At 56.6% G+C, this 26020-nt stretch overlaps 9 protein-coding genes across 9 annotated transcripts; 6 read left to right on the forward strand and 3 right to left on the reverse strand.

Annotated features, from left to right (window-relative positions):
- Positions 1 to 53: 53 nt before the first annotated feature.
- Positions 54 to 590, reverse strand: CHGG_08453 (uncharacterized protein; the record flags this gene model as incomplete). Its single annotated transcript, XM_001226379.1, has 1 exon — positions 54 to 590. One exon carries the CDS (start codon positions 588 to 590, stop codon positions 54 to 56), a length of 537 nt encoding a protein of 178 aa, XP_001226380.1.
- A 728-nt stretch (positions 591 to 1318) lies between these two features.
- On the forward strand, positions 1319 to 2158 carry CHGG_08454 (uncharacterized protein; the record flags this gene model as incomplete). The annotated part of the gene is made up of 2 exons (XM_001226380.1): positions 1319 to 1465; positions 1769 to 2158. 2 exons carry the CDS (start codon positions 1319 to 1321, stop codon positions 2156 to 2158), a joined length of 537 nt encoding a protein of 178 aa, XP_001226381.1.
- Positions 2159 to 3155: 997 nt separating this feature from the next.
- CHGG_08455 (uncharacterized protein) lies at positions 3156 to 8262 on the forward strand (the record flags this gene model as incomplete). Its single annotated transcript, XM_001226381.1, has 7 exons — positions 3156 to 3233; positions 3410 to 4410; positions 4726 to 5101; positions 5251 to 5357; positions 5451 to 6082; positions 6171 to 6401; positions 6506 to 8262. 7 exons carry the CDS (start codon positions 3156 to 3158, stop codon positions 8260 to 8262), a joined length of 4182 nt encoding a protein of 1393 aa, XP_001226382.1.
- Positions 8263 to 9136: 874 nt separating this feature from the next.
- Positions 9137 to 11493, forward strand: CHGG_08456 (uncharacterized protein; the record flags this gene model as incomplete). The annotated part of the gene is made up of 5 exons (XM_001226382.1): positions 9137 to 9216; positions 9332 to 9626; positions 9958 to 10285; positions 10392 to 10576; positions 10693 to 11493. 5 exons carry the CDS (start codon positions 9137 to 9139, stop codon positions 11491 to 11493), a joined length of 1689 nt encoding a protein of 562 aa, XP_001226383.1.
- A 1360-nt stretch (positions 11494 to 12853) lies between these two features.
- Positions 12854 to 13858, forward strand: CHGG_08457 (uncharacterized protein; the record flags this gene model as incomplete). The annotated part of the gene is made up of 3 exons (XM_001226383.1): positions 12854 to 13171; positions 13412 to 13595; positions 13683 to 13858. The coding sequence occupies 3 exons, from the start codon at positions 12854 to 12856 to the stop codon at positions 13856 to 13858; spliced, it is 678 nt and encodes a 225-aa protein (XP_001226384.1).
- A 3105-nt stretch (positions 13859 to 16963) lies between these two features.
- CHGG_08458 (uncharacterized protein) lies at positions 16964 to 20398 on the forward strand (the record flags this gene model as incomplete). Its single annotated transcript, XM_001226384.1, has 1 exon — positions 16964 to 20398. One exon carries the CDS (start codon positions 16964 to 16966, stop codon positions 20396 to 20398), a length of 3435 nt encoding a protein of 1144 aa, XP_001226385.1.
- A 752-nt stretch (positions 20399 to 21150) lies between these two features.
- Positions 21151 to 21885, reverse strand: CHGG_08459 (uncharacterized protein; the record flags this gene model as incomplete). Its single annotated transcript, XM_001226385.1, has 2 exons — positions 21151 to 21297; positions 21424 to 21885. 2 exons carry the CDS (start codon positions 21883 to 21885, stop codon positions 21151 to 21153), a joined length of 609 nt encoding a protein of 202 aa, XP_001226386.1.
- Positions 21886 to 22232: 347 nt separating this feature from the next.
- Positions 22233 to 22883, reverse strand: CHGG_08460 (uncharacterized protein; the record flags this gene model as incomplete). The annotated part of the gene is made up of 1 exon (XM_001226386.1): positions 22233 to 22883. The coding sequence occupies one exon, from the start codon at positions 22881 to 22883 to the stop codon at positions 22233 to 22235; it is 651 nt and encodes a 216-aa protein (XP_001226387.1).
- Positions 22884 to 23846: 963 nt separating this feature from the next.
- Positions 23847 to 25781, forward strand: CHGG_08461 (uncharacterized protein; the record flags this gene model as incomplete). Its single annotated transcript, XM_001226387.1, has 3 exons — positions 23847 to 24172; positions 24459 to 24470; positions 24665 to 25781. The coding sequence occupies 3 exons, from the start codon at positions 23847 to 23849 to the stop codon at positions 25779 to 25781; spliced, it is 1455 nt and encodes a 484-aa protein (XP_001226388.1).
- Positions 25782 to 26020: the final 239 nt, after the last annotated feature.

Genomic DNA, 26020 nt, shown 5'->3' on the forward strand with positions numbered 1-26020 from the left:
GTTCCCCAACAAAGTCTCACCAGTCAAAGTCAGATCAATGATCCTCGCCTTGTTCACGGCCGACGCCGTCTCCGCGCTGGCACCAACAGAAACTGAGCCCCCCCATCCCCATCCCCATCCCAGTGCCCGTCCAGTCCCAGTCCCGTCCCCGTCCCAGTCAACCCGCCCCCTCCTCCTCCTCGGCCTCCACTCTCAACCCGCATGGCATCCAGCGCATCGTCACCATCCTCAGACAACCCCAGCGTCATCTGCAGGCTCTCAAACCCCGCGGTGAGTTTGTCGCGGTAGCGTTTGCCGACGCGGTTTTGCTGGTGCCGGAGAGTGCTGCTGCTGTTGCTGCTGCTGCTGCTGTTGTGTATTTTGTGGCTGCTGCGGCGGATGCTGCTGTTGCGCATGCGGCTCGTGGTGGGTGGCGTTCCTGTGTAATGCTTGTAGTGAGGCGTGGTGTGTTCGTCGCTCCGTCGCTGTAGGGGGGTGCTGCTCGCTGCTGGAAGAGAGGGGTTGGCTGTGGCTGCTGCTGCTGTGTTGCGGCGGCGGTTGCTCGCGCTGCGATTGGCGGGCGTGGGCCGGGAGGTTCCGCCGATTGCCATCTGGAGAGTTGCTTGGTCGCTGTGGATGTCTGGCTGAGTTTGACGGCCTTGACCACGTAGGGTTGGCTGCGCGTGTTGTGGTGTTAGTTGGGAGGTGTTTGTCGCGCGAGATTGTTACGGGAGCGGGGAGTGATGTGGGCCCTCAGCCCTCGGTGACGATCAATTAAGGGGGGCGGGGCTGCCCGATGCTGGGGTCGAGTACCCGGCCAGGTGTGCGGCTCGTGCCGCAGGGCGGCGCAGGTACGGACTATGTACCGATCGCCTCAATGTGGTTGGGGGCCACGGTTATCGGCTACGGTCTGGGGTGTCTCGGGATTCAGAAATTCGGGAAAAGTACCTCATCCACCGGGCTCTGATGAGCAAAACGCCAAGTCGGCTCTGGCGGCCAAGCGGCCCGTGGTATATACCTTTACTTGTATTCGGCGTCAATTTCGTCTCGTCACAGTTAGGTCTGGTTGTTACGACCTGAGTGGGGACGGCTTGTTGGTTTGTGGTGTGGTGCCAAGGCCGGCGCACCCCTTTCAGACCCCTTCTTCAATCATCCTCGCGTCCTGGAGTAATTAGGTACCCGACCTCAACCCTTTCCCTTCCAACTTCCCTCTCTTCTATCTCTTTTTTGCTTTGTCCCTCGAGCAACATCTGCGCCAGGTCGCCATCCTAGGCCCTCCCCTCTTAGGCCATCAACAGGTTCAACGATATTTGCGGTTCTTGGTGTCGTTAGAGATATCATGCGCGTCATATCTCACGCCCTACGGTGCCTCGTGGTCTCCCTCGCCTGCCTTGCAGCCGTTGTTAGCGCCGCCAATGGCGATGTTTTGGAAGTCGATGTCGTTTTCCCACGGAATGAGACTTACGCGCCCACGGACTCATTCCCCGTCATTTTTGCGTTCCAGAACGCCCACCTTGCATGGTACCTCAACATGGATATACGTTATCCGATAAGAAACCGCTCGGTTCCGATCAGCGATTACGTGCCATACTGCCATACACTCCGATGAGCCAATTGGTCCTCCTACGATCCGTACTTTGTTGGCCGTTTCCTCGATAAACGCTTCACGGTGGAGGGCGAATGGCGGCTGACCTGGCAATTTACGTGGCAAGGCTGTCTTGATGAGTCCCTCGATAACACCTGGTTCGATCCGACTAGCCAGCGTCTCATCACCAATACATCAATATAGGCTATGGACTTCACCTTCAACAACGACGGCCAGACAGCGGACCTCGTTGCCGCTACCGCGAGGAACGAGACATGCCTGGAGGAACTTGGCACCACCATCAAGGTCACAGGCAAGACTCAGAGCATCAACGACTTCTACTGGTCTGGGGGTTACACCTGCGCCGTTTTGGAACTTTCATCTCCGACGCCCACCCCAAACCCTTGCGCTGTCAGGATCGACTCGGCTACAGCTGCCAGTATCTCCGCTTCCTACGTCGCCAGGTTGTGCAGCGTCACCTTCCCGCCAGACTACTGCCCACCAGAGGAAGACAGTGCCTCCCGCCGGCTGGCGGTTGCTGGCGTGGCATCCTTAGCGGCCGCGTTTGGCGCCTTCGGTTTTCTTTGGCTGTGAGCATGGGATCAATGATTGGGTCATGGCCACACGTGTTGTTTTGCCCCTTCATTCGCATACGCACCAGGCTGTATCCTTGTACAATACCGTGCATCTTTGTACATTAATACTCTCGCATTAGTTTGTTAATTTTGGCAATCGGGCTCCCTTCTCGCATTAATTATCATCACTTGTCTCTCTTTTAAGTCCCCAAAAATCCCGGGATCACAGCGCCGCGTGGGTGGTCCGGGTTGCTGGCTGCTTGGCGGACTCGCACTGCAAACCCTGCTCCAAGAATAGAGAATAGACGAGGCAAGACGCAATGCTGGCCTTGCTTCAGTGCCCATGGTGACTCACAGGCCAACTCATGGACATGTCACTCATCTGAGCGAAAGGTGGTTGGGGAGTGCCTCTCAGCCGGCATCCGAGCCGCATCTTGCCCGTGATTGGATCCATCATGAAGTCGAAAACTGCCCGAGATAGAGGGTGACCAGCCAGAAACAGATCTCCGCTCGCAAAAATTGCCCTCTCGCTGTATCTCGCTCTCAATTTCGTCCCAGAAGGTGCAAGGGTCCAATGCAACCTCGAACCAACAGCAGGAAACCATCCCAGTTTTGTGCAAGCCGGAAAAATGGTGCGGCCTCGCCACCGCAATGGACATCCGACAATACTACACTGCATACCCCTTTTCATGGCCGATCTTGCATGCCGGACAAAAAAAAAAAAGATTTTCAGCGCATGTCGTTGGTCATGCGCGTCTCTTTCACCCACCTCGTTGGCGATGCGTGGGGAAGGGAAGGACAATCGGCAAACACGTAAAATACACGTAAAATACACATACACGAATGATCGACCCTGGGGTCTGCAGTGGATCACAGATGCATCAACCTTCAAGAGGACGATCTTACGAAAAGACGAACGAGCATTCGAAAAATAAGGGAGAGGTTCATCGGCGAGAGGCGATCGAGACCAGGAAGCTTTTGTGAAAGTCGGGCGGCACTGCCCGAGGGACTGCAAGATGGCGGCGGAGGCGCAGCCCCAAATCGTGGTCGAGGTGGCCGACCAACCCACCTTCGCCGAGACGACCGAGCCGCGCGTTGAAACCGAGCGCGAAAGCTCGCGAAGCCATGCAATCGCTCGAGGACGTGGCTACCCACGTCGAGGAGAGCGGCGAGCGAGACCACGCGGGCGGTTACGACGCGAGGAGCACGCGCGTCTGGGATTTTATATGGAGCCAACAGCCGGATCGAGACGGGGAAGTCAGGTATACAGATGCTCCTGGAGGCGATCAACGAACAACGAGACGAAATGTACCGAATGATTACCGAGCAGCGAAACACGATTGGCGAACTACGCGAGGTGATTTGCAAGCAGCACGACGCGATTCAAGAACTACATCGCCAACTTGCAGACACCAGGACCCAGCTTTCTGAAGAACTGAGACAAGCGCGGGATCAGATTGATACCCTTCAACGCCACCCGGTAGCCATGGCTTCGTCCCAACCAAGCGCAAGAGGGTCATACGCCGAAGTCGCTCGCACCCCACCATCAAGCCAGCCAAGCGGTGTGCGCACCCTCTCCTCGCGAAACACGACGCCTTCATCCTTTACCGACACGTTGTTCTGTACGATCGATACATCTAGGGTGGAGGAGAAAGAGAAGGGAAACGTCCAGGTGGCGGACATTAGAAAGGCAATCGAGACAGAGGCCAGGGCACAGGAAAGCATGGGAGACTGGCGTTGCGCTGCGGTTGTGAAGGAGGCCCGAAACCCGGACCGAGTCAGAGTAATCTGCAGGGACGAAGGCGAGGTCCAGCTCGTCAAGGAAGCGGCAGTGAAGATCAGTGTTCCTGGAGTGCGGGTATTGAGAGACCAGTTGTACCCGGTGAGGGTAGACAATGCCAACCGAACAGCGGTCCTCGATGCGGACGGAAACATCCTGCCGGGAGCCGCAGAGGCGCTAGGGACAGAGAACGACGTCAACATTGCGAAGATTGCCTGGCTCAGCAGGAAGGATACAAGCAAGGCCTACGGCTCGATGGTTGTCTACGTGACGAAGGGCAGCGAAGCAAGGCGACTTCTAGACGGGCGTTACTTCCATCTCGCCGGAGAATCCGCTTACACGACCGTTTTCGCGCCCCGGGAAGGCCCAATCCAGTGCTACAGATGCCAGGAGATCGGCCATAAGGCCTTCGCCTGCAAAAAGCCGCAAAGATGCGGAAGGTGTGCGGAACAGGGTCACCACCACAAGACGTGTCAGTCCGTGGTCCTGAAGTGCGTGCTATGCAGAGGACCACACGAGTCATTTAGCAAGAACTGTCGGGTACGCTGGTTGAACAATGGGGCCCAAGACGCTTAAGATCCTTCAGCTCAACGTCCGCAAACGGAGAGAAGTGCAGCAGAGTCTGCTAAACGACGAGGGACTCAAGGACTTCGCAGTGCTGGCCATCTCCGAACCATATGCCAGGCTGATCGAAGGCTCGGTGACGACGGTCCCAATGAGTCATCACAACTGGACGAAGCTTTATACCAACGGACAAGACGAGGAAACCCACGTGGCCAATTCCGGAGCATGCTATGGGTACGAAGCGATATGGAGGTCGAGCAGATTCCAGTGCCGTCGGCAGACCTCACCGCAGCACGCATTCGGCTCCCAGATCGGGCAGTGCTGATGGTGTCAGTGTATGTGGAGGGTGGTAGTGACGAAGCACTGGAAGATGCAATGAGGGAAATTGACCGACTGATTAGGAGGTTTCGAAACGGAACAGGGACGAGAACGGATATCATCCTGGCGGGCGATTTCAACCGCCACGACCAGCTTTGGGGAGGGGACGATGTCTCACCACGGAGACAAGGCGAGGGAGACCGCATCATCAACCTCATGGACGAACACTCCCTCTGCAGCCTCCTCCCAAGAGGCACGAAGACGTGGCAGTCAGGCGACATTGAGAGCACAATCGACCTGGTACTGGCCTCTGCAGAACTAGCAGACCAACTACTCAGATGCACGATTCACCCCTGCGACCATGGGCTCAGACCACAGAGCAATCGAGACAGCTTTTGACACCTACGGTGGGAGGACCGTCCCAGTGAGACGAGGGTTCCTCTTTCAAGAAACGCGGCCCTGGGCGGAAATTAGGACTAGGGTGGCAGCAAACCTCGAAACGCATCCCCTGGGACGGCAATGTCCAGCAGCAGAACGGACAAGGCTCATGGCAGCGGTAACCGAGGCGGTCTACGGCCTGACACCTAAAGCCAAGCCCTCACCATACGCCAAGCGGTGGTGGACAACAGACCTGACACGGCTTCGCCAGACATACACGTTTTGGAGGAACCAGGCGAGATCTCGACGTAGGATTGGGCAAACAGCACCAGAGCTCGAACAACGAGCCAGGATGGCAGCCAAAGAGTACCACGACGCCATCCGCAGACAGAAGAGTTCGCATTGGAACGACTTCCTGGCCCGATGACGCTAACATCTGGCAAGCAACGAAGTATCTGCAAACCGGCAGCGGCACGATGGGCGATAAGATACCCCCGCTCGTCCGACCCGATGGCTCCATCACGGAGGGTAAAGCAGAACAAGCGCAGGAGTTACTCACCGCCTTCTTCCCACCTTTGCCAGCGAGAATCGAAGACGAGGGCCAACGACCTCAACGGGCGCCGGTACACATGCCAGACCTAACAATGGAGGAGATAGAACAAAAGGTCCTGTCCGCTAAGCCATGGAAGGCGCCCGGGGAAGACGGTCTACCGGCAATGGTATGGAGACAGCTCTGGCCAGTGGTCAAAGACAGGGTGCTCCATTTATTCCGGACGTCGCTTCGAGACGGCGACATCCCCAGCCAGTGGAGGAATGCCAAGATCATCCCATTGAAGAAGCCAGGGAAGAGCGAATACACTCTAGCCAAGTCCTGGAGACCCATCTCGCTGCTCTCCACGCTGGGTAAGATACTGGAGGCAGTCATTGCGGAGCGTTTATCCCATGCTGTGGAGACCTGCGGCCTTCTACCCGCCAACCACTTCGGAGCCAGGAAGAGACGCTCGACCGAAACAGGCTCTCCTTCTGCTTCAGGAACACATCTACAAAGCATGGAGAGCTAAGGAAGGTGCTCAGTTTGATCAGCTTCGATGTCAAGGGCGCCATACAATGGGGTCCTTCAAAAAGACAGGCTTCTCCAGAGGCTCAAGGCAAGAGGGAAACCTGAACCCCTGGGTCAAGTGGATCGACGCCTTCTGCTCCAAGCGCACAGCGACCATTGGCCGTAAAACGGGTTCACATCTGGACGGCAAGAGCTGCCCCAAGCGGGTCTTCCGCAAGGATCGCCGCTGTCTCCAGTGTTGTTCCTCTTCTTCAACGCCGACCTAGTGCAGCACAAGATCGACGCGAACGGAGGCGCAATTGCCTTCGTGGACGACTACACTGCCTGGGTAACGGGCCCGTCAGCGGAGTCGAACCGCACTGGAATCCAAGCTATCATCGACAAAGCCCTTGACTGGGAGAAACGGAGCGGTGCGCAGTTTGAAGGCGAAAAGACAGCCATCATACACTTCACGAGGAACATGGAGCGATTTTCAGAACAACCGTTCTCGGTCAAAGGCGAAGTGGTCAAACCGAAGGAAAGTGCGAAAATCCTAGGTGTCGTGATGGATCGCGAACTCCGCTACAAGCAGCACATTGCTAGGACGGCAGCTAAGGGCCTCGCAGCCGCTCTGGCCCTGAAGAGGCTGAAGATGCTTTCCCCGCGGACAGCGAGACAGCTATTTGTTGCGACAGTAGCCCCGGTCATGGACTACGCTGCCAATGTCTGGATGCATGCGTGCGGGGAAAAGGCACTGAGCTGGCTGAACAGGGCGCAGAAAATCGGGGCTCTGGTCATCACGGGAGCCTTTCGAACCGCGGCAACAGCCGTGGTGGAAGCTGAAGCGAGCATCTACCCCGTACGAGAACGACACGCCCAGGCGGCAGCCAGTCTGTGGATCAACATCCACACGCTGCCCGGAACGCATCCCCTTGCCATGAAGAAAGTCCGGAACACCGTACGATTCGTATCTCCGCTGCAGAAAATTGCCCGTGTGGCCGAAGGAGTACGAGTTGACCGGATGGAGACAATCCAGGAATACGCCGTCCCGCCCTGGGTACCTCGCCTACGACCGACGCTCGAAGCCGATCGAGGGAAGGCGGCCGAGATGGTCAACAAAATTTCGGGAATCGTGATCGCAACCAGCTCATCCGTAAAGAAGGGCATTGTTGGCATGGGCGGCCTTGCACGGGATACTCTCTTCAACAGAACTAGCGAGACTGTGACAAACTATGCTGTTGTTCTTGGGACAAGGGAAGAGCAGAACCCATATACAGCAGAGCTAGCAGCCATCGCAATGGCCCTGGAGAAGTTACCGGCTAGCATCTGCCACAGGCACATCACCGTGATCACTAGGAACCAGTCAGCGCTGGCAGCAGTTGGACAGCCGCGGCAGCAATCCGGCCAAAGCATCATACGGCAAATCTACGACTTGGCCAGGCTGCACCGACAAAGAGGGAACTCGGTCAACTTTCTGTGGATACCAGCGGAGATTGACTTCGCGCTGGGGTCAGATGCCAAGGCAGCAGCCCAGAGAGCGTCGAAGCAAGGACGCACACCCGACTCCCAAATACCCCAGGCCAAGTCTACCGCGATGAGGCTGGCAATGGAAAGACAACGGGCGACAAGAGTTCTACCTGTAAGCGTGGGCAAGTTCTCAAAGGCCATGGACGCAGCACTACCAGGCAAGCACACGCGCCATCTCTATGACAAGCTGAAGCGAAAGGAGGCCTGCGTATTGGCGCAGCTCCGAACCGGAATGGCGAGACTGAACGGTTTTTTGAGCAGGATTGGGGCGGTCGAGTCAGACCTTTGTGCCTGTGGACAAGCGAGGGAATCAGTGGAACACTTTCTTTTCCGATGCGTGAGATGGACAGCTCTGAGGGAAGACATGCTGCAATGCACAGTGGCAAGACGAGGAAAGCCTCTCGTTCTATCTGGGAGGGAAAGCGCCATCAGATACAAGGCATTGGTCACCAGATATGAAGGCAGTCAGGGCGACGATCAAATACGCAATGGCAACAGGAAGGCTGGAGCTGAATGAGGAGAGAGAGTCTAGACCAGTCACAGTAGAAGAAGCCGACACTCAACACCACGAGCCTCAACCACGAGCCTTAACCAGCAGGTCCCGCTTTAGCTGCTGAAGATAGGACGCTGAACACTTGGAGAAAGTAGCCTCCAAGTTGATCTGCTAACAACAACCAAGGCAAGAGGTAAATGGTGCAGCGAGAAAGAGGGAAGAAGTAGGGGGCTTGTACGAGTTAAAGGCAAACCGATTTGATCCGGATGTAGTTAGCGTGCTAAGGCCCTATAGGCCCAGTGCCTCCGGGCGAAATAAATTCCATCCATCCATCCATCCATCAACCTTCAAACTCCATGATCCACAAAACTTGCAATACTTGGCGGTTCAACCAAATCGAAATTACTACACTATTTCACACACAATACCTGCAGGCCGCACCCGACTCCCCTACTTCTTAACACCAATGCAAACATACGTCCCGAGCTGCGACGTCCGACAATCCTGACCAACGCCAGTATTCCACTTAATAAAGTCCCCAGTCGAGATGGGCCCATTGAGAAAGGAAATGATGTCGCAGGTATCACTCGGGTTGACCTTGGTGAACTTGTTGCAGTTGCTGACCATGACCGGGTGGGTGGGGTCGGCGTTGCGATGCCGTTGTCGGGTGTGGTCGTCGTTGGCGTGCTTCCTTTGACACCGACGCAGGCATGCTAAGGGCGGATAGCGAGCGTCAGCACTCTCGTTTGTTGCGACCACCCACCACAAATGGGTCGGTCAATCGGGCGAGATGGAGCGAGGGCAACTTACCTTCCGGGCCCAGAGGCCGCTGCAATCGCTTTTGGCTGCGGGGTTCCACTGGACGAACTGCGCCACCGTGATGGAATAGAAGGCCGCAATGGCCTCGCAGTTCTGGTCCTCGGCGACCCAATGGAATCGGTTGCAGTTATCGATCTTGGCCGTCCTGTGTCGGGCTCGGTGTGTCATTGGGGTCGGACGCCGTTGTGGTGGTCGAGGGCTTGGTGGTGGTTGAGGGTTGGGTGGTGGTGGGCGGCTGGGTGGTCCTTGGAGTCTGGGTGCTGGTCGATGACAGGCTGGTGGTCGAGGCGGTCGTAGAGGGTTCATCGGTCACGGTGCCTACCACACAATACTCCTTGCCCGCATCGAGACCGGCCCAAGTGATACTAGGGTTCAACGACTTGAGCTCATCGACTGACGGGACTCCCCAGGATAACGCAAAGCTTTCGCAGGTGGTGCCTGGGTCAGGGGTTACGGAAAGCACGCAGGTGACGAAACGGCGTGACAAGGCACGACCGGGACGCCATTGCTGGTGCGAGTCCAGCGATGACGGAGCGTTTGAGATGCATCTTTGCAGACTTGGACTTGTGGTTCAAAAGGGGAAGTCAAATAATGGGAGAAGAGCAAAGGAATGAATCCGTTCGGCTGTGAGATTGATCGATCCTGAAGGAAAGAAGAGACAGACAAGATGTTTTGAACAGTGCAGCGCCCGGTATTTATTTCCGACCCTCCCTCGTCCATCCATCCCTCTTTCAACATAGGTAGCTGGGGTGCTAAAATGGAGGCGTTAACTTCCCTTTTAACTATAATTTTAGTTCTAACTAGAGCGGTTGGATGCTACAGGTCTAAGTGCATATATCCCTCACCAGGTCTAGCTTGCCTTCCTCTAGATGGAAATTGCCCTGTACCTTCCTCTAGTAGATATGTCCGAGTTGCAGCTGGACAAATTGCGCGCAAGACTGCCTGTATTACCTAGTCGCTGGTCGTCTGCCTCCTTCGCCGCCTTACTTCCCCCGTCGTGTTTGCGTTCCCGCCCTGGTGTCAGTCCGTCGCCGTGTTGTTACCCCTTGCCTCGTTGCGATGCCCGACTCCGTTCAGCCCGACTCCGTTCAGCCCTTGGCCCCAGAGGCCATCTCCACCCTCATTGATAAAGGTCGTAGCCTTTATGAAAAGCTTGTCCGCCGGGTCCATGACCCGTGCGAGGACTCAGAGCTCCCGGGACTTGATCCCAACTATTGTATGAAACCTTGTATGTCGTAATGTTCTTAGTATTGTGTTGAATCCTTTGGACTTTTGTTAATCGATCTTCGTAACTGTGTATAGCGGTCCTCGAGAACCTCTCCATCACCCCACAGATGGAAGCGCCCCCGTCACCCGCACCACCGCCATCCCCAGGCCCGCCAACCACACCAGATCACCCTTTCTCAAGAAGAGAGGCCCGGCACCACCGAAGACTGCTCGCGAGTCAACAGTCGGCGTCATCGCCCAGCACGCCAACTCGGAGGTCCCGCGCCAGGCACGGGCGAAACATCTCGGCGCCGTGAGCCACCCACACCGGAGGATCAGGACAAACTCTCACACGATATGGGCAACATCGTCTGGGGATGGGCTAACGTGACTCTCATGGCTCTTGAAAGATTATTTTATTGAAAGCAGGAGTCTCTTGACATTCTTTGGAAAGCCATGTCCGACGGCAAGCTCATCCGCGGCTTGGTCGAGGGCCCGGTTCATGATGATATCCCCGATAAAAACGGCTTGCACCAGGAGTTGCGCAGTGGCATTGCCAAAACCTTCTTCGGCTTCGCAATCCCCACCCTCTGGCGCTATTCCCGATTGTTCGCTTTTGTCATGGACTGTGGCGTCGGCTGCAACGAAGACAAGGGGCCGCTGCACGAATACATCGACGCCGCCGTCATGAACAAAACCGGGGTCTGCACCGACGGCAGACAGTACTATCTGCTTTCCCCCTCGGGCAAGGCCGTAAAAGATTGCTGGTGCCGGCACTACCGGGCTCCCGGTGAATGTGACGACCTGGTATGCGGCGAGAAGAACACGTTCTCCCCGCCGCCCGGCCTCGACGGGCTCGGCGGGAATGCCTGGGGAGGCGTCCAGACAGCGGACCAGATCAAGGGCTCTGTCCGCACGTGGATCCAGAACGGCAAAAAGAACAGCGCCGCACTCGCGGACCCGGACAACAGCGCCACGGCCGACAACCTGCTCAAGGTCGACGTCACCACGCCGGGGTTCATCCGCCTGCTCGTGTGCAGCCCCGAGCGCGCGTTCCAGTCCTGGGACACGGCCGAGCCGGGCTCCAGCGCCAACTTCCCTTGCGACATCCCGCCGGGCCGCAACTTCTGCGACATCTCGACTTTCGTGGGCCAGATCAACGACGCGTCGCCCGCTTCGAGGGACTGTCTGCAGATTATCCGCAATGTCGAGAACGACGGCAGTACGTAGTGGGAGGTCTTCACCGCGGGGCTCTCGCAACGCGCTATCGCCACGGCGGGATCCTGCCGCTTTGGCGTGGAGGCTACCGTAAATCAGGGAAATGCCGCGTTCTGGGTGGGCGGGCAGGATGTGCGGGATATCATTACTGATGCGGTAAAGAAGTTTGGTGGTAGCGGTAAGGTTAGTGGGTATGGCGAGCTGGAGTGCAATGGCAATCTTGGGCACCAGAAGATCAAATGGGGTATCTATTAGTTAGGGGGTTGTTTGTCTGAGGTTCAGGGGGGTGGTGAGGAGCTTACTTTCTTTTGTAAGGTACTTTTGAGATCATTTGGCAAGAGAGTTAAGAGGATAATATGGAACCTTGTATGTCAGGTACCTAGTCTCATTTTTTCTCTTCTCTTAGATTATTTTCTCCTTTCTCTTCACTCTTCTTTCTTCTTAATTTCCAATCTTGTCCTCTACTTTTCGTCAGACAAGTAACTATGTCGAAAAAGAGGTTCTTGCGGCTACTCTGGGCCTAGGTGTTTTTTCTTGACGTTGCGGATCTGTTCGGCCGTGAGACAATACTCGACGGCCAAGTTGGTGTAGCTGACGTTCGTCTTCAGTTATGTTTACCTAGTTTTCATTTACAGGAAAAGGTACTTTAAGAAGGCCTTCAGACTGACCGTTCTCGAATCCTTTAGTGCTAGTTCTCCAAGCTAAGTAGTGAACTGGCCCACGATAGTCGAGATGCGACGGAGGTATCGTCTATCTGGGACATAGAGAAGGAAGTAGGCTGTTAGTTTCTTCACTCGACTCTCTAACTTTCCCCAGTTCCTTTTCCCTGAGTCATACCCCTTTAATCGGCTCCTAGATCATAGATGTGCCGGTAAAGAGGGTAACCCTCCCGGGCGCTAGTTCCATCTGAAGCTGGTCCATGTCCTTATCTCCTCTTTACACGCCTCCACATCAGCCAAATCCTCACCGGGAAGTGCAAAAGTGTGTTAGGTAGAGAAGTGATTAGATCGTCGTTTTTAGATGCCCAATGAGTAGGTGGCGGTTGAACTCGAAGTGTCGATCTTAAGGTGACCGGGGTTTAGGGAGTTAGAGGCTAATTCCGGATGCGAAGTCGAATACGTCAAGCAGGTCCATAGGTAGGTAGTCGAATCATCTTTCGGTGCTTTGTGGGGTGAGGATTACGTCCGAGGGGAGCGGGGCAGCTAGAAACCTTTGGGCTCAATATGACCTGTCTTGCAACAACAAAGTTGCAGTTGGGACCCCAGGGCAAAGTTTCTCTCACACACAGTCCCACTCATCCGCACACCTTCGCTCACTCACAGTCACTCTCACATCTTCAGTCTGCCACATCCACCTCCAACTATCCCTCAACATGTCGATCCCCCCACCCCCCCAACCGGCCCCAGCTTCAGCCCCTGACCCAGAGCAGCCCTACGCCCCCGGCCACGCCGCCTCGCAGACGCAACACCACGAATGGCGCACCGCGTCAAACAGCGCCGCGCACCTCCTCTCCCACCTCCGCCGCCTCGCCCCAACGCAGCATCATCCCCTGCATCTCCTCGACGTCGGTGCCGGCTCCGGCACCATCTCGGCGTCTCTCGTCCAGCACCTCGCGCCGCTGGGCGGCTCCGTCGTCGCCACTGACATCTCCGATGAGATCCTCGCGCGCGCGGCGGACCACGCCGCTGATGTGGGTGCAGCCGGGAATATGATTTTTCGTCGGGCGTCGGTCTATGCCCTCCCGTTTGCTGATGGGGCGTTTGATGTTGTGCATGCGCATCACGTGTTGTGTCATCTGAATGCGCCGGTTGGATGCTGGTGCTGGGGAGATGGATGAGGTGTCTTGTTCGGGGTGAAATGCGGTCGGGTTTGGTGTGCGCCTGCGGGGAAGTCGGATAATGGCAATCTCGTGGGTGTCGTAATGGGCCAGAGACGGAGGGGGCTGCGCAAGTTTCATAAGCTTATGGTGGCTACGCTCGTGGCTAATGGTGGGGAGGACAGGGGTGGTAGGAAGTTGTTGTCGTGGGTGCTGGAGGCGGGGGTGGACAGTGAAGATGTGGAGGCAGGGTTCGGGGCGTGGTGCTTTAGCACGGCGGAGGACAAGAGGGTTTGGGGTGAGTTGATGTCTTTTTAATAACTTTTTTTTCTTTTTCCTGGAGTTGTACTTAAGGGTGGGGGTGGTCTTCACTAACATGTGGTAGGTGAGTCGATGATATCGAGGTTACAAACAGGGCAGATGCGGGACAAGGGGCTCGAGATGGGCATCACGACTGTTCAGGACATTGAGGATATGATCAAGGCATGGAGGGAGTGGATTAGAACCGAGGGCGCGACACTGGGGCTGATGAACGGCGAGGTAATTGTGAAAAAGAAGTGATGACGAAGTTGTGAAGGGGGTGGTACTACTAGCAGGACTTGGATTTGTTAATCGAGGACGGACCAGTTTTGGGCTGGGCGATAACCGTGTCATTGAAGCATATTTGGTCCCAATAAAAGCACCTATCTCGTAGGTTCCCCCTGAGATGTTTGTTCAGTTCCCTGCAAAGATAAACCACTCTGTAATCCCCCCTTTTTAACACCCCGTGGGCCTTTTTTGGGGGCGAAGGAAAATAACGGGTACTTAGGTTTTGTTTATTCCAAGACTACCTGCGCATTGCTTAGCATTGTGCTTTAGCCAAGGTAGCCCTTTCTTGAACCATGTTGACGACGATCGACGACGGTCGGGCGTGAGTTGTATTGGGACATGCATTTCGCATACTCTAGGAATCCCTGTTCTTGATCCATTTCAACGAAAAAAATTCAGAGAATCCACCCCTTATCCCATATAGACACCCAGGGCCTGCACTTGGATTGATAAGATAGTGGGACGGGACACAGTTGAGTTATTGAGTAATAGTTATTGTGTGTCGTGTCGCGTCGCGCCGTAAGCTGTAGGTTTCAAGGGTAATAATTTGCCCGATTCATTTCCTCGCTACCATCCTTTCAGACCAGCCTCGACCATTTTGTCTTTCACTGAAACTTGAACCGAATTTCTTTTGCAGTGTGTTTCACCCACCACCATCCCCCTTGCATCCATCCCCGCCCCTTATCTTTTACTCACTCACTTACCCCCACGGCCGGGAACACAGAATCCTCTTGCTTCTACTACGTACACCACGACAACTGCCGTCGACGACATAACCCGCACCTCGTTTCAGGTAGGCCCAACGCCTGCACACTGATTCAGGAGGCGGTGGGGTTGGGGACCGAAGGTTGCCGCGACGGGGCACGTGTTGGTGGAGAGGCCCGGCTCGGGATCCGACGCTAGTGCAACGGGACACCTCTGGATCTGGGGAACCGGGCGGCTGGAGCGGTATGGATGTCCTGCTGTTGATCAGGCGAACATCGGAGGGTATGCGCGGTTGATCCCGGAGCCTAAAATGAAGCGGAAAGTACCTGCCTGGTGTACATACATGACTCCCTCTCTAGGCAAGCGAGGTAAGGTAGGTAGTTTTCTCAACACAAGTCGCGGCAAGTGAGCTCGGTCCATACCCAAAGGAGACAAGGTATCCAGGCTCCCAGGGTCTGGATGTGAGCGCGGAAGCCTCGCACCCCGTCGGTGTGTCTGCGTTGTTCCGGCGCGCACAAATGCTCCACCTGCTCGTCAACCAGAATGACGCGATGTTTGCTAAATTCCCGTCCGGGGTGGGGTGAGCCGGGCCTAGACCCGCCCAGCCACCGGATATGACGGCATGCCTCACCTGCACAACGACGTCATCGGCCTCTCTGGCGTTGAACCCGTGGTGAGACAACATGGGCCGTGGTTGGGGGGCCCTCATGGTGTATTTGGGCCGGAAGAGAACAAACTGTGGACGGGTTGACGAGGTGAGGATTCTCCACGCCGCCGGCATGCACGCCAGCACGATTTAGGCCTCATAATTGCACAAAGCTGGCAGGAGAGCGTCGACCTTTCGCTCTGGTAAGGGTCCTGCGAGAGGGAGGGCGGCCGACGGTCATTGGTTGAGGTTTGCGAGATCAGCAGGATCGGCGAAAGCCCAGGGCTTGGCGGCCTTTTGGATCCTGCCACGGGGTTCCGGATGCCAGGAGAGAACCCTGAAGATGGCAACGGAAGCAGAAGGAATCCGCCGTGGATGCAAACCAACACTTTGGAGACTGTTGTCGGGACACGTCGGCCGTTGTTGCAATGTTGGGGGAGAACTCGACTTCGCGCAGGGCTGATCACCAGAAAAAAAAAAAAAAAAGCGCGTTTTTTCGGAGCCGGAGGCCAGGCCCGAGTCTGGAATCAAGAACGCTGCCCGTGAATGACTGCTTCCATTCTGACTTCACTCAACTGCAACGCAAACTGCAAACCACAAACGGCAGAACTGGCGCCCTTGGGCGGGCTGAGAATCTGAGACAGACCCATTGATCAACCTTCTGAACCATCTGTCTGGGTTTCTAGTTCCGAAATCGCTGAATGCGGCCGTCGGCTGTTCTCGACAACAAAAGAACATCCTAGGTATGGCGGCATTTTTGGGACATTGTGGCGTCTCTTTCAAGCGCGGTGCCGAAGATGGATAGGTGCGCGGGCGGATGGGTGGGCAAGTTTTGGTGGGCAGTTTTGGAAGCAAGCAACTGCGTGGGATCCCGTCACTGAGGAGCGAGAAAGGTACAGTGGCTCGAGAGTGGGTGCATGGCGAAGAGAAGAGGTCTACCAAGAAGGACTGACTGAGTGGGGGTCGCCTGGGCTGCTTCCATGGGCTGCGATTTCGTATTTCCATGGGAGCGTGGGAGAGCACGGCGGGCACAGGCACCTATTTTCAGCGGCTCACCCACTTGCCCACCTGCACCCACCTTGCCAGAAGCTTGACGGCATCCGAGCACCCTCGCACCCACTCACGTCCCCTACGTAGTGTACTTGCCTGCCTTGCTAGGTTCACCCGTGCACACCTAAGGCCGCGCATCAGCCCGAGGTAAGGCACCCAAGCCGGGGGAGCACAAAGGTCCAGACTCGGCCTTTTCCCATCTGCAAAAGCCCCAGAAATTATTCTCGGAATTTGAGAGCTGTTCGCCAGAATCGCATCCCCGCTGCCTGCCTGCGAGCGAACAACCTACTATTTTCCAGTTCGGGTCATCACCGTCACCTGGGTTTAGTTTCGCGCATTCCCCATCTCGCGACTTCCACACTTGCATTTAGAAAAAGAACTAGCATTGCATTGCACTGCTGCGCTCTTGCAATTCTAGTGTGCACAGCAAAAGATCCCGTTCTAGGCCGGGTCCCAAATTTCAGCCCTCGCAACCGACTCGCCGATCCATTTGTGGCGCCTATCACCACCAGCACGCCAACCCCGATCCTGACAGATTTGAGCTTTCGGCTTTTCCCCACGCACCATCGTCATCGGCTCGATTTCCACCTTCGACTTTCGAACCTCATCTTCGTCGTCAACTCCGACATCTCGCGTCATCATCCGATGCCTCGGCTCTACTGATCCCAGCTGGAAACATGGCGAACCCGGTGGGGGAGGAAAACTGGGTCGAATTTGTCGACCATCAGCTGCGCGAGGCCACCGACTTCGAATCCCGCGTGCGTGTCATCGAGGCTTTCCGCCGCGCCACGACCGCCGAACCCGGCAGCATAAAGGTGTGGACGGCCTATTGCGAGTACTTCTGGTCCCTCTACTCCGATTGCCAGCCCGGCAGCGACGCCGGCTGGCCCCCCGACGAGCAGCAACTCGGTCGCGAAACCTTCACCATCGACAATGCCCTCAACCTGTGGCAGGAGGGCTATCAAGCCGTGCAGTACCGCCTCGCCGACAGCCACGAGCTATGGAACCGCTGGGTCTCGTTCGAGATGGAGATGCTGCGGCGCACCGTGACAGCGAACGGCGTACGCAGGATTACTCACCTCTTCAAGGACCGCCTCACCGTCCCGCATGCCACTTGGGATGTTACTTCGCAGATGTTCTCGAGCTTCCTCTCCGAATATAACCGACAGGCGTACGAAGTCGAGATGGAGCAGGTGACGCGAAACGCTAAGGCCGCCAAGCGCCTCTACGAACTGCGCGACCCTTGGGAGACGAAGCTTGCGCGCGCCGCCAAGGCGCAGGATAACGACGCGCTCCGAGCCATCATGTCCGAGTACACCGAGTGGGAGATTCGACTCATCAAGTCTAAGAAGGATGCCAAGGACCTCGCCGTCAATTTCCAGATCTGCCTCGGCCTATTCACACGCGCCCTGACGGGCGTGCTAGCCTCGGACGAGGACACCTGGTTGAACTTTTCGGTCCTGATCTCCACCACCCATACGGACCTGAAGGCCGGCCGGTGCTATCTCCCCCCGAACCTGGTACCCAACATGCTCGACGTCCTCCAACGTGCTGTGCACCACGTCCCGTGGTCAGGGCCCGTTTGGGCCCGCTACATTCTGACCGCCGAAGAGGCCAGCTTGTCATTCACCGACATCGAGCGCATCAAACACGCCGCCACCGACAGCGCACAGCTGGACAGGGACGGCATGTCGGGCGTTCTCGACATGTACTCGGCTTGGTGCGGTTATCTCAAGCGCTCCGCTATGAACCCCAACGCCACCGAGGAGGCCATTGACGTCGCTGAGGTGGGGCTGCCGTCGGCCCTTGAAGACGTCAAACACTGGGGCAAGCGCAAGTATGGCGACGCGTACCAGGGTGACCCTGACTACCGGCTTGAGAAGATTTTGATCCAGTTCCTCACCGAAAAGAAGGACGACATCGACAGCGCCAGGGCCGTCTGGGAACAACTATCGCATATCGACCTGCACGCGAATGGCTACGACTTTTGGCTTAATTGGTACATGTGGGAAATGATGGTGTTCTTCACGGCCAGGACCAAGACGACGCGTAGTCCTACCCCGGTGCCGGCCCACGGGCTGCGGGTCCCGACTTTCGCCACGCGCGTTTTTACGCGGGCGCTCAAGGTCCGCACCGTGGACTGGCCGGAGCGCCTTATGGAAGTGTATCTGAAGCATTGCAACGACTACGAGCGAGCCGAGACGCTGCGCGATGCCCAGGACACCATTTACAAAACCCGCAAGGGCGTGGCCAAACGCCGCGGGCGGGAAGCGGCCCAAGCGGCCCAAGCAGCACATGAGGCTGCACAGGCTGCCCAGCAAGCGGCGCAGACAGAGCAACGCACGGACCAGCCCATGGCAGACGCCACAGACCTCAACTCGTCGCCTAGCTCCAAGCGGAAGCGGGAGGCCACGCCGGGAGAAGATGAGAGCGGTAACAAGCGGGCCAAGAGCGAACTCCATAGCGAGGAACTGAAGCGGGACCGCGAGAATACATCGGTGTGGGTGACCAAGCTGCCCAAGGACGCGACACAGACCAAGCTCAAGCAGTTCTTTCGCGACTACGGGCACGTCAACAATATCGACCTGCAGAAGCAGGACGACTCTGCGATCGCCCTAGTCGAGTTCGGCACGGCGGATGACGCGAGGTCGGCCTTGTTGCGCGACGGCAAGTATTTCGCCGACCACGCCGTCCAGATAACCCCCGCGACGGACTGCACCGTCTTTGTCACCAACTACCCCCCCGAGGCCGATGAGCAGTACCTGCGAAACCTCTTCAAAAGCTGCGGCGACATTTACAGCGTCCGCTTCCCGAGCCTCAAGTTCAACACGAAGCGCCGGTTTTGCTACGTCACATTCCGCGAGCGCGCCGCCGCCGCCGCGGCCACGAAACTCGACGGAAAATCGCTCGAAGCGGGCAAATACAGACTGCTCGCCAAGTTCTCGGACCCGGCCGCCCGCCAAATCCGCCACGGCGCGCAGGCCGAAGAGCGCGAGCTGCACATTGTCAACTTGCCGCGGAGCGCGACCGAGGATGATGTGCGCGGCATCTTTGCCAAAGCCGGGCGCGTCATGAGCGTTCGCGTGCCGCGCAACATGGCAGGAAACTCGCACGGCACGGCCTTTGTGGTGATGGAGACCAAGGCCGAGGCGCAGGAGGCGATCAAGGCCCTCGACAAGCTTATTTTCGGTAACCACCCGATCAAGGTCGAGCTATCCCGCCCCGCCGCCAACAAAATCACCGCCACCAGCCGCGCTGACGGCACCGCTTCCCCGTCCCCCGGCCCTTCACACCCGGGCGCCGAAGCAGGAGCCGGAGCAGGCCCCACCCCGGCCGAAATCGCTGCGCGTACCATCTCCGTGCTTAACGTGCCCGACACGATGACCGACGCGCGGTTGCGGGCCGTTCTCGCACCAGCTTTGACTTCTGCCGCCGCCTCGGGGCCCCAAGACGCCATGACCAAGATGGTTTTGCACCCCACCCATGGCGGCGCCTTGCTGGAGTTTGCCAGCGCCGCTGCGGCGGGCAAGGCCGCGCTAGCCGTGGACGGGCTGGAGATTGATGTTCCGGGTGGAGGTGGTGGTGATGGCGGCGCGGGTTCGAGGAAGCTGCGCACGGGCACTGTTGCGGAGCTGTTCAAGGGCCGTGGGGAGAGGCGGGTTGACCGGGTGGACTTGCCTGCTCGCGGTGGTAGTGGTAGTGGCAGTGGTAGTGGCAGTGGTAGTGGCGCGGGGAATGAGAATGCGGCTAAAAAGAATGCGAATGCAAAGGCGAATGCGGCGGAGCTGATGCCGCCACCGCCGGTGGTTGTTCGGCGGCCCGCTGCGGGCGGCGCGAGGACCGGCCCGAAACGGGTGTTGGGGTTTGTGGGGGGTGTGGTCCCGAAAAAGACTGAGGGGGCCGGGATGAGTAACGGCGAAACGAAGGGCGAGGGCCAGGCCCATATTGGGGGGAAGAGTAACGAGGATTTCAAAAAGATGTTTCTGGGCGCGGGCAGCAACAACAGCAACAACAATAGCGATAACAGCAACCACAACGGCAACAGTGCGCCGGGGCCCGATGCCGACAAGGCAATTGCGAAGGTGGAACAGAATGGGAACATGGCTGAGTAACTGAGGCAACTCTCTCTATGTGTTGTCGGTCTACGACGGCGGCTGGTCGGACGGATGTATGATACCACTGACGGATGGCGCGCCGGCAGGAACTGCGGCCCAGGCTTAGGTAGGCAGTAGGTGCTATGAATACCCCTTGGCATGGTTGCTTTTACCGGGGATTGCAAATTCTGTATGGGTATTTGTATTTCGCGTGTTATACATATTGATATGTTACTTGTACTGAGACAAGGGATTAGGGTGACCACCGGGGCCTTAACCCCTGAGAGCATGACAAAGTGTCGACAATTGACTCATCTCCATCATAGGTACGGTTCGGTTCCCAAATCCCCTCCCCAAATATCCTCCCCCCAAACCATGGAAAAAACAACCGCCCACATATCTCCCATCTCCCAACCCCCGCTGTTCATCTCTCTCCCTCACCCAACCCATTCCCACGCACCGGCCACACCCCTGTGGTGGCGTTGGCCTACACCATGTATAAGACTATCTGGTCCCGGGACTGCCTAGAGACGGAGGCGGAGAGGGGAGTGGAGGAGATGCAGGGCCTCACTGTCGTGGACGACGATGGTGCGGAGCCAGAAGCAAACGGCTCCGCACTGAGGCGAACTTTCCAACGCAAAGAAAGAACGGCGTACGATGATCGGGTTGCGAGCCACATAACATTTTAACGAGCGCCAACAAAGACGAAGGGAAAGTAAATAGCAATCTGTGACGGGTAGCCTACAATGCTTGGATGGCCCCAACTCCTGTCAAGCCGAAGCCCTTCCGCCCTTGTTCTCCTCGGTCCCAACCTCGCCCTTCTCACCTTCGCCCTCTTGGCACTTCTCTTCCTCCTCACGCTCGTCATCACTATCCCCCCCCGCCCACAGGTCAACCATGACCTGCATGGGTACCATCTGAGCAAGGTGGTCCCAAGTACCGGTCCGGTGGGACAGCGTGTAACCTCGCAACAGCGGCCTCACGACGTGGTCGACGGGGCGACCTACGGCCTCGTTCTTCGATGTCGACTACCAGACGTGCACGTCCATGAGATAGCGGCCCAGTTCAATCGGGCTGGTGACGCACTGGGCGGGGCCCTGGTAGGGGAAGCCGGTCGTCTTGCCCGTCACCGGGTCCGTGAAGAGGATCTGCCATTCCACCGGGGATGATTGGAAGCAACTGTCTGCAACGACGGCCGCGTTTGCCACCCCGGCGAGCATCTCGTCCAGTCCCCCACCGGGATACCTTTTTTCCTCCTGCTGATTGGGATCGGACCGTCGGAAGAATTCGCCTAACTCTTCCCTGATGAGGTTAGCCACGTACTTGGGATCGAAGCGATCGGGGTGGCCTGTGGCTAACTGCAACAGTTCAGCAGTGCGGGGCCGCCAGTTGTAGTATAGCTGTTTAATGGCGTGAGACGACTGCTCTTGCCATCCTTCCACTTCGAATATAACGCGGGGGCCGGCGTGCTGGTGGGTTAAATGATGCGGTGGCAGCATGGCCATGGCTTTAGTTCAGTACATGTTCGTTAGTACACGGTGTGGCAATGAGGAGGAGCAAGAGAATAGGGGAGAGAAAAGCAGAGGGACACGGAACGAGGCTCGGGCGCTGTTTTGTACAGGTATAAACACGCTCGAGGGGAAGGGTGACCGTGACTCACCACCTAGTTTGGTTACAAGTCCGCCATAACCTTCCCAAATCTCGCCATCGTGCGTTGTGAAGACCCGGTCGACGAGTAGACGCCAGATCCAGCCCTCGAATATAGCTATAGCCGCGACAGTCCGGTTAGAATGCGGCCCCAAACATAGAATATCTGTGGCCGGGGACTGCGAAGACTTCGTAACTTACTTCGTCATTGGTGATAGCACGCAAAATACTCTTCAGCCCAGGGTGCCCAAGCGGCAAGTTTCTCCTTTTTGTTGGCATCGAGCGTGCCCCAGTCGATCATGTCTACAAAGTGAAGGCGAGCAAACTCCTCAACGTCAGACGCAAGTCTCTCCCAGGCACGCCTGGCACCGGCGATGGTCGCTTGACCGCCGTATGTCTGTAGCACAATGCTGCAAGTCTGGCCGTTGGCAGTTTTTTCGACGGCTTGGTCGTTCCCGTTGCTGGTTCCGAGGGTTGCCGCTACGGTGCCCATTGGAGACGACGGCGTTATCGAGTTGACGAGGGACACTGCCGCGCCGCCCGATGGAGGAAACGATGGATTCGTTCCAAGGGGAGCTACAGCCGTGACATCGGGGGTCGGTGGTACATCGGACGGTAACGAGGTATTTGGAGAGGGCGCGGCCACCGTGGCTAGACAGGGCGCTACTCCGCGCTTCTGAGAAGAGGCTAGCACAGCACTGGGGGGCAATGCTGCGCCAGGCTTTCGGCGTTGAAGTTTGGTCTTGGTTGGGGCCTTCTGGCCTGGTTGACTCCGGGCCCAAGCGCGTTGTGCCATCGCAGTTTCATTATAGCTTTCTATCTTCTTGGTTCGGCGATGTAATCGTTGTCGAGGCATTGCTTTCGTATTTCGTGCCTTCGGATTGTCGTGCACTTTCGGAGGGATACTAGGCTGGCGTAGTGACCGGAGTCAAAGAAAAGGGGTTAGATGGAATATTTTCCCAGGAGAATACAGAAGTTTGTGTCGGGCCCAGGACCGCGAGATTTGCAGTCGATACCTAGAGGCGTAGCCTTATAAAAAGGAGACGTGACGGAGATGCGGCTAAGAGGGCAGTGTAACACAGCGGCTTTTTGGGGAGGCGTTGCCGGCAGCCAGCAAGAAATGGGCAAGGGAAAAGGCAAACAAAGACGCCTCTCTTATACATACATCAGGTGGTGACCCGAAGATCCGCATGCAGCCATCGGCCCCCCGCCAATGTGGAACAGGTGTCTGCCCATTTTGGTATAAGCAAAGTACATACACGCTGACTGTATTTCGCACTGGCAAAAACGACGGTTGCTTAGTTGTTCCGACGGCGCTGGCGTGCGTCGCTGCGTGGTGGTCAACATTCACTTGCCAAGAGTGCATCCAGGACAATGCGCTGAGAACACTCTCTATGGGGTGTTTGAGATATATACTTCCAGTACTAGGTAATTAAAGACACCATTCAGGGCTGGCACCTATGATCCCTACCTATCTTGTTCTTACTTATTTGGGTATAATGGCCACAATCAGGCAGCCACTGGCTCCGAGAGTAAAAGAAGGTGGGTGTGAGTATGTGTCAGCTCGAGACGCGTTGGAAGAAAAGAAAAAGAAAAAGAAAAAAAGAAGAAAAGAAAAAAAAGAACAAAAGAAAAAAAGAAAAAAAGAAAGCGTTGTGGTGTGGCACTTAAGGCTGGAAATCACTAAGCTGAGCAACATGAAGTAGTCGCCGGCATAAAACCCCGCATTCTCAGCCCCTTCGCCAAACACTGCACTGCAGCCTTATTCCGGGAAAAACCAGCCAACTCCCCACAGTACCTATTCCACAATCACATCAAAATGGGCATCTTTGACACGTATTGTGCCATCTGCGGCTGCTCTCTGGAGGGGGCTACCATAGGCTCCAACACCCCCTCGGCTTTAATCTGGCGGCACGCCAGAGTTGCCCGGAAACGCCAAGAACGTGGGTCCGGCGAGTTTGGTCCGGAGACCTACAGTGATGAAGAAGAGGTGGAGGAATATGGGGACGATGCAGTGGACGAGGTGTGGTATCCGGAGGACGAGGGCCGCAGCTACGACCCGACACTCGTCACCTTGGAAAGCATCAGATGGCTCGAAGAAGGTTACTGTCTGGCGGTCAACCCACAAGCGCCCGGTGGCCCTGCGTAAGTTACCCTCACCACCTTGGGAAAACGGTCGAGGATATACTAACGGGCGCCGTGGAAAGGGCCTATATTTCCGGCAGAGCCGTGATATACGAAAATGTACGTCTCTTTTTTGCTGATTTGCGATGGTAGGAAACTAACCTATTTCCTTGCACAGTGTGATGTGAGCGTCCAGGTTGGCACCGGTATAACGCTCTTCGATTCTCTGTTTGGGGCCCTGCGCTTATACTAATCCGTTATAACTACCCTCAGATCCAAACGAACCACTGGAAACTGAACCTCACAGACATCTGTCCTGGTAAGAGCTAAGAACTACAGTTGACTTTGGGACTCCACGATCCCCAAACACATGGTAGATTGCCTGACGTCTCCAAGCTATTCCTTTACCGGGCCAGCCGCATTTCCTTTTCATCCATGCTGCTTCAGCATCCTTACGGACGTGCTCACAGGATCTAGGGATGTGGCTAAAGTTGATAAGGACGCGTTGTACAGCGCAATGTCTGAGCTTGTCATGCACTACCGCTCATCCCTGGAACTCGACTACGGTGAGATTAGTGGCAACGAGCAAACCTGGGAGTCGATTGCCGGGGAAGAGGTGAGCCCACCCGGACAGAAATCCCCCGGGGTTTTCCTCGCAAAGGTTTCTATAACTGACCGCCCGTTACGAAAGTTCTCCGTAACGAGCCCTAGCACAACGCCCGAGATTACCAACTTACTAGCACGCTGCCTGGCCGATGACCGGTTCCAGATGCGGCCTGATGCTCTCAAAATCGATCGTAAAATACGAGTGCAAGACCCGTTCGCGGTGCTGCCGGCCGAGATACTGCACAATATAGTCCGCTTCCTATCCGGAGACGCCTTGATTTCCCTGCGAAGGGCGTCCTGGGCGGTTTTCTGCATGACCCGTCACAACTCGTTCTGGAAGCGGTTCCTCAAGCACGAGATGGCTTGGCTGACCGAACTGCGCCTCCTTGATGATCCGCGACCTGACCCCGAGCCGAGCTACAGAGCCCTATACCTGTGGCTGGACAAGGCAACAGCTCCGAGGTACGGTGTGGAGGGCCCCTTCATGGCTCTTGCAAATAGAAGACGCATCTGGAGTGTTTGCGAGCAGCTTGCCCCTCATTACTTCCGCCAGCTCCAAGTTCCACGACAACAGCCCGATTATCATATGCTTCAAGAGGCCACCTGCCGCCATCTTGCAATGATATCTGGCCTCAGCCAATCGCAGAGTCAGTCGTGGGATGCCCAAAGAACTCTATTTGCGTACTCACAGGACGAGATGAAGAACAAATTGTTTTTCTTCAGTGCATACTGGGCGGAAGGCTATCGTTTGGTTGGGTTATCTGTCGTAGTCCGGAAGCAGAAGCGCACGTTTGGTCTCACTGACGACAACATGCCCCATCTCACTAGGACGACCATGGGTCTCGCCGTGGGTGAGTTTATCACGGCCATCGTCTTGACCGTTGAAACGACGGACCCAAACGAACCCGCAACCGCTTCGCCCTACGTCGTCAGAATGAAGGTGCGTGGACGTCTTCACCCCGAGCCTGCTAAATCTTCCGACAATGAGGTTTCGTCACTCCGGCTATTCCCTTCCATTCATTAACGTCAACCTCCCCATAGGGTCCACACGCAAAGAGAAGGCGTAACCATTTCTAGAAACCGAAACAGCGACGCGAATATCCCCCGGGCTGCCCCTGCCCGCAGCCAAACCCCGCCCTTCAAGTCTCCGCCGGGGACATGTCTCGTCGGAATCACGGGCCACATCGCACTCTGTGTAGCACACACTCCCCACACCCTTTTTCCGGGGGGCCCTAAACCAGAGGGCCCCCTTATTACAGTAAA

Source organism: Chaetomium globosum, genomic scaffold, assembly GCF_000143365.1.
Source record: "Chaetomium globosum CBS 148.51 scaffold_6 genomic scaffold, whole genome shotgun sequence".
NCBI lineage: Eukaryota > Fungi > Ascomycota > Sordariomycetes > Sordariales > Chaetomiaceae > Chaetomium > Chaetomium globosum.